Genomic DNA, 10,014 nt, shown 5'->3' with positions numbered 1-10,014 from the left:
TCTCCCCTCCCTGTGAAAGCACATAGCCACTACTTACTGTGATGGCCTTTGGATGCTATTTTAAGTAAATTGAACTGTTTTCTTCAACAGCATGGGTGCTCACCCCTGCCTAGGAGAAGGGTCTGTGTGTTTCTGAGTCTGTTCCCTCTGAGAAGTACCTGGCTCAGCTTCCCCGGATTGGGCTGTGTTAGGTCCTTCAAATGATCTACAATAATTGGTCCTATGTCATTCAAAGAACATTTAGGAATAAATACTGTTTTATTCTTAAAAAAAATACAATGCTATATCTTATTCTTCCCTAGTCATGGCTCCAGAATAAGTTTTATGGAAAAAATTAATGGATATTTGAACACATATTTAGTGTAGAAGACACAAGTCTTTTGGGGGAAGAAAAGACATTTTGTTTGGAAAAGTAGAGGATCAACAATAGAGAGGAAGATTCTCAACTCACATATTCTCAATACATGGATTGACACAGTGACCACAACAATGGCCTTGAATGTCACAGAGATTGTGGGGATAGCACAGAAGACAAAGTTGCAATATGTTGTTGTTCATAAAAATCTCTGTGAGTTACAGTTGACTTGCCAGTATCTAGCAACAATAACATAATTCTATGAATGGCGGTAGTGGTAGTTATGGGGGATGTAATTGCTTTTCTTTTTTATTTTATATTGGTTTACTAACAAAGTTCATATACATTGTGTTTCACACTACTCTTAATTCATATTGTGAAATTGTTTTTCTTAATATAAGTTGCTTTTATCCAGAAAGTAAATGATTGCATTATCTTTTCAAGTATTTACCTTTTTCTGTTATCTTGATAAATTTGCTTATCATTCTAACTACAAACATAATAGATACTAATTATAAATATTTTTCCATAGCTGGAAGCCAACATGTGATGTTTTTCATAAACATGAAGATTACATGCAAGACCAAGTTACTGTTTATCGAGAAACTCTTGAAAAAGACAAGTATAGTATATATATATTTTTTTTCAACTCTATAAGTTAGTATTAATAGGACTCTATGCTTTTCTAGAAAGTATAAAATGTATAAACATTGCTAGGGCAGACATTTAGACTTTGAATATCAGTATAGTCTATTTATTTGCTATAAAGCCCTCTCTAGCCCTTGCTATTCTAAGGTATGTCCTTAGAAAATTGTTTCTTAGTAGCAATGATAGCATAGTGCTTCAAGTAATATTCTTTATGACTTGACTGTTTAAGGAAAACATTGATAGTGGGTCTTTAGAATTAATTTGTTTTACATGTTGAGTTTTGAAGTTCATCTAAAACTTTTTTTGAGGTTTTACTGAGTTAGTCAAGTGATTATGTTTAATAAAATGTGTATAGTCCTGGAGGCTAAAAATGATTAGTGAAAAGAATAGAATAAAAAAGTGAGGTGAGGAACTTTGAATGCATTATGCAGCACTCAACTACCTCCTAGTTAGTGCAACAATGAATGACTATTAAAAAAAAAAAAAGGAGAAAAATGTGAAACAATGCACGAATGAACATCCATCTTTTCTGTAAACTTTTGTTAAAATCATAAAAAAAAGTATTGAAATAAATAGCTGTTGCTGGAAAAATAATTAAGAAAATGAACTTTTTAAAAATAATTGGATGAAAGCATTATCTGCTTTTATATTTTAATTAAACATATAAATCTAGAATGCAATATTCTTTGTAATAAAAATGTTACTATTATGAGGTCAGGACTGAAGACACATATTTGAGCTCACGGCCATTTTAGGTCATGGAAATTAATGCGATTGCATGGAAGAACATATACAGCAAAAGAATTTCCAAGAAGTGTGAAGATAATAGAGTCCGTAAAGGATATTGTTATTTGTTTATTTATAGATTCAACTTATCCCAGAAAGGATTTGAGATGATAATAGTTATGATATGTGTGTATATGTATGTATGAAATAACACAGAATTAACAAATACTAGATAAAAAATTCAAGGCTAAATGATGATATTGTGGTAGCTGAAACCTTTGGTCAGGTTAGAATCATAATTTCTACTATGTACTATGGCACATTTGTTAGATAAATATAAGCACAAGTTTGGCTTTAAAGTTCCTACTAATTAAAATATTAGAAGGATGTGATCAGATTGGACTTTAGAATATACTCTTAAAAAACAGTTCAGTTGCTTAGAATAAGTAGATCATTTTTCCATTATAATACTGAGATTTGAGAAAAAATTTTTCCGTAGGTCATCATAAAGTAAAACTTTTACATTGTAACATCTTTAGTAGTCTCCTCAAAATAATAATCACTCACACACATAACTGTTCTTGTAACATTTTGAAATAAAAGCCATAGCTATAAAACATTAATTATTATGATCTTTTTACGGTTAGGAATTATGGGTTAGGGCTAGAACAAGAGTTAGGATTTGGTTAGATCTAAGATTAGAGTTGACGTTAGTGTTAGAATTAGAGCTAGGTTTAAGAATCCATCTACTTACTGTGCTGCATTGAAAAACAAGGAACGCATGCAATATTACTCAAAATGGGTAACCTTGAAGGATATTATGCTGAGTGAAATATCTCAGTCACAAAAAGACAAATACTGCATAATGCCACTGTTGGAGAATGGGACTGATAACAGGGTTGGGGTAAGACTGAGAAAAAGAGGATAAATTATGTATACTGCATTGAAACAGATGAGGGGGAAAACTGTTAAAAAGCGATATATGATTGGGTATTATGGTTATCAAGAGTCCAGAATGAAGGTTGCATAGTGGAGTGTGTACTCAGGGCAGGGAGTGCGGGCAGATTGTATACCAGTGAAGGAATTTTGTTTGCAAAGAGAAAAGTGAAGTGAGGGGGAGGGATGGACAGGGAGAAAAATGCAGTAATGAATGAATGGAAATCCAAAATCTCTGTAAATATTCATTAACATGAATAAGTAAAGAATCCATCAGCCATTTCAGGAGATAGCATATAATCAGAAACCAATGATAATGAGAGAAGTCCAGGCTGCACTGTAGGCATTATTTTTCTTAGGATAAAATGGATTTGATATATTGACTAGTAATGAACTGAGGAAAAAGAAAAAAACCAAAATGGATGTCAGAAGAGACTATGAAAATTGCAGTAGAGTTTCAAGAAGCCAAAAAAAAAAAAGCAAGTGATAACAAAGTTAACAGAAGATTTTAAAGGGCAGCTTGAGAAGACAAAGCAAAATATTTTAATGAAATGTACAAAAAGCAAGAGTCACAGAATAGAAAGGGAAGAACTCACTTGGCATTGCACAAAATGAACTGAAAACAAATTCATGCCTCACGTTGCAGTACTAAGAGGTGCTATGGGCAATATCTTGAATGATCCAGGAAGCATTAAAAGAAGATGGGAGGAAAATACAGAGTCACTGTACCAAAAAGAATTAGTTGAAAAATTTCAAGAACGAACATAAAACTAGTATGACAAGTTAACTAGGGCAGTGGGATTAGCTGTGTCATAGACTGGCTCAGGATAGGGCAGGGTTTAGAGCTATTGTAAATAGGATCACAATGAGTTATAACAACAATAACAAGATACAACCTAGTGCCAAAAGTAATGAGGGATGAAATTCAACCTATGCTAAAGGCATTGGCAAAAAAATAAGTCCCAGAGAATCAGTAGGCTACCAACTCACATGTTTCAACTAACAAATGCTGCCATGGTTGCACTCACCAGTCTATACCAGAAAATTTGGAGGACAGCTGCCTGGCCAACTGACTGGAAGAGATCCATATATGTTTGCATCCCCAAGATAGGTGACCCAACATACTGTAGAAGTTATTGAATAATAAATAGTATTAATAAGACATGCAAGCAAAATATTGCTGAAGATCATTTAAAAATGGCTAGAACACTATATTGACAAGGAACTGCCAGAAATTCAACCTGGGTTTAAAAGAGGCCATGGCACCAGGAATATCACTGCTGATGTCAAATAGATCCTGGCTGAAAGCAGAGAATATCAGAAGAATGTTTGTTTATGATTTATTGACTATGCAAAGGCATTTGACAGGCTCATAACATACCATGACTAACATTGAGAAGATTTAGAACCCCAGAACATTTCATTTTGCTTATTTAGCTTTCTTTATTTATATCCAGAAGCTGTTGTCTAAATGGAGCAAAGGAACACTGCCTGGTTTTAAATCAGGAAGCGTGTGTCAGGGATATACCCTTTGTCCATAGGTATTCAATCTGTATGCTGACCAAATAATTTGTGAAGCTTTACTCTTTTTAATTTTTTTTAATTTTTGTTTTAAATGCTATGTACCATCGAATTGGATCTGACTAGAACAGGAGGAGATTGTCCCTCCTTCTCCAGTGAAGCAGGATTGCAGTGCACCTTCTTGCCACTAGGCCACCAGAGCTCCCTGAAACTTGACTCTTAGGAAGATCAGGATCTGAGAAAGACTCATCAACAACCTGTTGTTATGCAAATGACACAACTTAGTTTGCTGAAAATGAATAGGACCTGAAGTGCTTGCTGCACAAGATCAAGGACTACAGCTTTCAGTATAGTTTACATCTCAACATCAAGAAAACAAAGGTTTCTCTACCAGGCCAATAGATAGTATCATGATAGCTGGAGAAAGGATTAAAGTTGTCAGTGATTTAGGAGATCAGGATATGTATTGCATTGGGCTTGCCCACTGTCAGAGACCTCTCCAAAATACTTAAGAGCAATGATGTCAGTTTGAAAACAAAGGTGTTCCTGATTCTGGCCATGATATTTTCAATAACTTGCTACACATGCTAGAGCTGGACAGTGAATAAAATTGTCAAAAGAATAATTGATGCCTATGAATTATGGTGTTAGAGAACAGTACTGAATACCTCATGGACTTCCAAAAGAATGAATAGTTGGAGTGTCACCTAAAGAGAGGAAGATCCTCCATCCTACTCCTACCCCCAGTGAGAAGATTTACACAATGACTGCAGTAATGGGGTCAAGTGGGTCCTCAGTGATAAAGATGGTGTAGGATTCAGGTGTGTTATTCACAGAGTCACTATTGAGTCATACTCAATGACACCTAAAAACAGTAGCAACAATGACCAGAGACCAGGTGAGTTGTAAGATAACATCATACGTGAAGAAAGCAAAAAGTAAAAGAAAAGGAAAAAAATTACAAAATGGATGTCAGAAGATACTCTGAAACCTGTTCTTCAATGTAGAGGTGAAGTAAGAAAATACAAGATTTCAAAACAAAGCTCTGGAAGACAAAGGAAAATTATAATGCAATGTACAAAGACCTGGAGTTAGAAAATCAAAAGGGAAGAAATTTCTCAAAAGAATTGAAGATTCAGATCTCAAGTTGCCATATTGAAGGACTCTGTGTGCAAAATCTTTAATGATTCAGGAGGCATCAAAAGAATATGGAAGGAACACAGAGTGACTGTACAAGACGGGATTGATTGATATTCAGATTTTCAGGAAATAGCATTTGATTAAGAATCAGTGGTACTGAAAGAAATCCAAGTTGCACTGAAGACATTGGCAAAAATAATAAGGCTTCAGGAGTTGGTGGAAGATCATGTGCAGTCCTCATCTGATTAACTCACTTACCTATGCCAAGAAATTTGGAAGAGGGTTAACCAACTAACCAGTGAGATAATTTTTGTGCCCAACCCCAAAAAGATGATCCAACAGAATTGGAGGAACTACATCATGTATCACATGTAAGTGAAATCTTGCTGAAGATTATTAAAAATGGCTGGAGCTGTTGACATAGGACTGTCAGAAATTCAAGCAATACACAGAAGAAGCTATGGAATAAGAGCCATTATTGTATACATCAGATGGATCTTGGATGAAAGCAGAGAATACCAGAGAAATGTTTACTTGTGTTTTATTGACTGCCAAAAAAAGGAGAAAAGCATTTGACTGTATTTATGGGTAAAATGAAGAATAAAAAGAATTCCAGAACACTTGATTGTGTTTATATGGAACATGTGTATGGACCAAGCAACAAGACTAGAACAAGGGAACACTGCATGGTTTAAAACAGGAAAGGTGTATGTATCAGGGTTATATCTTTTACAGTCTGTATGCTTGAGCAAATAATCCAAGAAGTTGGACAATCTGAGGAAGAATGTGGCATCATGATTGTAGGAAAACTCATCAATAGCCTGCAAAATGCAGATAATAAAACTCTGTGACAGAAAACAAAGAGTATTTGAAGCATTTATTGTTGAAGCCCAAAGATTACAGTGTTCATTGTGGCTTATACACAACATTTAAAAAAATCCTCACAACTAGACTAGTAATAAATAGTATGATACATGGAGAAAAGATTAGAGTTGTCAACTATTTAATTTCAGTTGGATCCACATTCAACACATGTGGAAACAGCAATCAACAAATCAAATGACATTCAAATCAAATTGTGTTGGACAGTCTACTGGGGCCACAAAAGATCAGGGTTTTCTTGTTGAAGACCAAGGAGTGAACAACCTACATGCTGTGATTTTAAATTGCTTCATATGCATGTTGGAAATTGTACAGTGAGTAATTGATGCTTTTGAATTGTGGTCCTGCCAAAAGAACAAACAACTCTTATCTTGGAAGAAGGATAACCAGGGTGTTCCTTAGAAGCAAGGATAGTGAGACTTTTCCCTATGTACTCTAGGCATCTTATCAGGAGGAGGGCCATTACTGGGGAAAGACTTCATGCATAGAAGAATAATAAAGAGTGAAAGATGTATGGACATAATGGTTTCAATAGGGGCCTTAAGCAAAACATTTTGAGGAGAGAGCAGGATCAGGAAGGATTTGTTCTATTATGCATAGGGTCCCTGTGAGTTGGAGCTGATTTGATAGCATCTAATCATTAGAGAATTAAGTAATTATATCTCGGCTTAACAAATAATTAGGTTTAGAACCGATATGAAGATAATATTTAGGTTTTGTTGTTAGGTGCCATTGAGTTGAATACAACTTATAGCAACCCTATGAATAAAAGATCTGAACCCTATTCTATCCTGCACCATACTCACACTTCCTGACATAACAAAAGCCCCTTGAAGCAGTCACTGTGTCATTCCACTTGGTTGAGGGTCTGCCTCTCCTTTGCTGATCCTCTAGCCTTCCCATCATGTCCTTCTCCAAGGAATAGCCTCTCCTAGCAGCATGCTCAAAGTATGTGAGATGAAGCCCCATCATTCTTGCCTCCAAAGAACACTCAAGCCACACCTTCTCTAAGACATATCTCTTTGTTCTCTTGGCCATCCATGGGATGTTCATTGTTGTTCTCCAACACCACAGCTCAAAGGCGTCAATTCTTTTTTCTGTCATACTTATTCACTATCCAGCTCTCAGATGCATACGAAGTAATTGGCAAATCTATGTCCTGAATCAGATGCACCTGACATCACTACTCCTCAGTGATTTAGAGAGGTCCTTAATGGTAGATTTTCCCAGTGCAATGCGTCTCCTTATTTCCTGAGATCTAGGGTTATAGTTATAGTTAGCTTTAGAAAGTAAGTCTATTTATTTTGAGTTAGTTTTTTAAAATTTATTTTTGGTGAATGTTTACACAGCAATTTAGGTTCTCATTTGGTAGTCCCTACACAAATTTCTCTGAGGCTTTATATTTATCACAAAATGTCAACATTATCTTTAATCATGTTCTGCTTGTAAAATGTTGATTCTTAGAAATGAATCTTTGGACAGCTAAGCCAAGTCACTCCATGAGGAACCCCTGTGACTATTGCCCTAAAGGCACCCTTCTAACATGAAACAAACTACTGTAGGAGGCCATCTTTCAACCAAATGATATGCTGGTCTATATAATAATCCCTTCTGTGAGGAATGTATTCCTTACAACAACCAACTAAATGATGTCAAAGGACAGCATTTGCCTAAAAGCAAAGATAGGAAGATGGGGGGAAAGAAAAACTAGAGGATAGAAATAAGGCAATCCAGAATGAAAATTAGGAAAGCATTGACATATTGTGGAGATTGCAATCAGTGTCTCAAGAAACAATTTCTGTATACATTACTGAGTAGAAAACTCATTTACTGTGTGAATTTTTACCTAAAGAACATAAAAGCTGATGTCCCTGAGCATACCAGAGATATGCAAGCAAAAACAACCACCTAATTCTTCTCTAAATCAATCACATAGCAGGATTGAATTGATGACTAGACTTAACACCAAGCATTTGGAAAAGAGAGAGTCCATTTGTTGGTGTCATGGAAAAGTATAGGTACTAGCTAGTTTCTCCTGCTCTCCCATCCTTGTTTCAGGTACTTACTATGGTTAGTAATAGTAATGATTCTTCTTGAATTGTGTCATTCTTGCACAGGGGCCATGCTAATCTTCTCTGTATCGTTCCAATTTTAGTATATGTGCTGCCAGAACAAGCACTTCTTGAACTATGATTTGGCTATTCTGAGCTCTGAAAAGATTTGTAAATGGAATATATTAGAAGTTGGTGGTGGTGTTATGTACTGTTGAGTCAAAACCAATTCATAGTTGACCCTTTGGCAGATTTTCAGAGGCAGTAAATTGCACTGGAGGAGATTGTCCATACTTCTGCAGATGAGCTGATGTATTTGAATGGGTTGGTTTTGAATGGGCAGTGCAGCTTCTTACCACTAGGCCACCAGAGCTCCCTTATATTAGAAGAAGGAGTGTAAACATACAATAAAAACAGGATGGATGTAGTATGGTAGTCCTATTTGAAATTAGTGATCTAGGTTCAGTTGTCTTGAGGTTTCTTTACTCTGACCATTTCACTAACTTGTTTATTAGAAGTGAGAACTTAAGTAGAAAATATGCATTTAGAAAAATAGGAGTTAATTGTTTTGAGCTTAACTCTATTTTGCTAACAGGGATAACACTTAGTAATATTAAGAAATGAGAATGCGCCATACAGACTTCCATAGTGGTTGTACCCTTTTACACTCCCACCAACAGTGAATAAGGGTTTCAGTTTCTCCACATCCTCACCAGCATTTGATATTTGCTGTTCTGTTAAATTTTGCAATTCTTACTTGGGTGAGATGATATCTCATAGTTGTTTTGTTGCAAATAGAAATACCACTTGACCCAGCAATTTCACTACTGGGAATTTACCCTAAAGAAACCATAACTGTCACCCAAGCAGATATATGCACTCCCATGTTTATTGCGGCTTTGTTCACAATAGAAAAGAGCTGGAAACAACACAAGTGCCTATCAACAACTGAATGGGTAGAGAAGCTCTGGTATATTCACACAATGGAATACTATGCAGCATTGAAAAAAACAAGAAACTCAAGGTGTCTTAAACAAAATGGGTGACCCTCGAGGACATTATGCTGAATGAAATATCTCAGTCACAAAAGGACAAATTTTGCATAGGGCCACTGTTGTAAAATGGAACTGACATCAGGATTAAGGGAAGACAAAAAAGGAGGGGAGGAATGATGTTTATTGCACTGAAACAGATGAGGGAGAGAACTGTTTGAAAGGGACATATAAATGGGTGTTCTTGTCATTACAGAAGTCCAGAATGAAGGCTGCATAGTGGAGTGAACTTTCGGGGAGGGATTGCATAACAATGAAAGAGTTTTTATTTTTCTTTTCAAGGAGAGGAGTGATTTTGGGAGGAGGGGGTTGGCAGGGAGAAAAGTGCAACAATGAATGAAATCCTAAGTCGCTGTAAACTTTCATTATAATTAATTAAAAAAAAGAAGTGAAAACATTCTTCAGATTCAGACCTGCTGACCAACAGCAGGCTATTATCCTTGTTTTCCTTTTCATTAACATAAAAGTTTATAAACACTTGTTCTTCTTTTCTCTTATGTTAAAGTGAAGTAATTACTACAGTATCTTTAAAGTTTAAGAAACATGAGAAATTGATATTTTATAAATTTTTTTGAAGTATTTTTGTTTTTTTTTATATACAGAATACAGAAAGTTTCTGTAAAGTCTAAAACATTACAATTACTATGTACATTGGTACTAGTTGTCAGGGTGGAAGGAAAGAAGGGAGCCAGGGACGGGAGGA

At 35.6% G+C, this 10,014-nt stretch overlaps 1 protein-coding gene across 1 annotated transcript in view; it reads left to right on the top strand.

Moving 5' to 3' along the window:
- Positions 1 to 10,014, top strand: part of LOC102867990 (chromosome unknown open reading frame, human C14orf39) — a 114,690-nt gene that overhangs the window by 14,933 nt on the left and 89,743 nt on the right. Inside the window, exon 4 of the mRNA XM_006891823.1 lies at positions 888 to 977. Within this exon, the coding sequence (XP_006891885.1) occupies positions 888 to 977 (90 nt within the window). The remainder of the gene's footprint in view (positions 1 to 887; positions 978 to 10,014) is intronic.

The sequence above is a fragment of the Elephantulus edwardii genome, unplaced genomic scaffold (genome assembly GCF_000299155.1).
Source record: "Elephantulus edwardii isolate Elephantulus edwardi_28Jun2011 unplaced genomic scaffold, EleEdw1.0 scaffold00104, whole genome shotgun sequence".
Taxonomy (NCBI): Eukaryota; Metazoa; Chordata; class Mammalia; order Macroscelidea; family Macroscelididae; genus Elephantulus; species Elephantulus edwardii.
The sequence above is the reverse complement of the archived record's forward strand: the minus strand, read 5'-3'. Positions and strand labels throughout refer to the sequence as shown.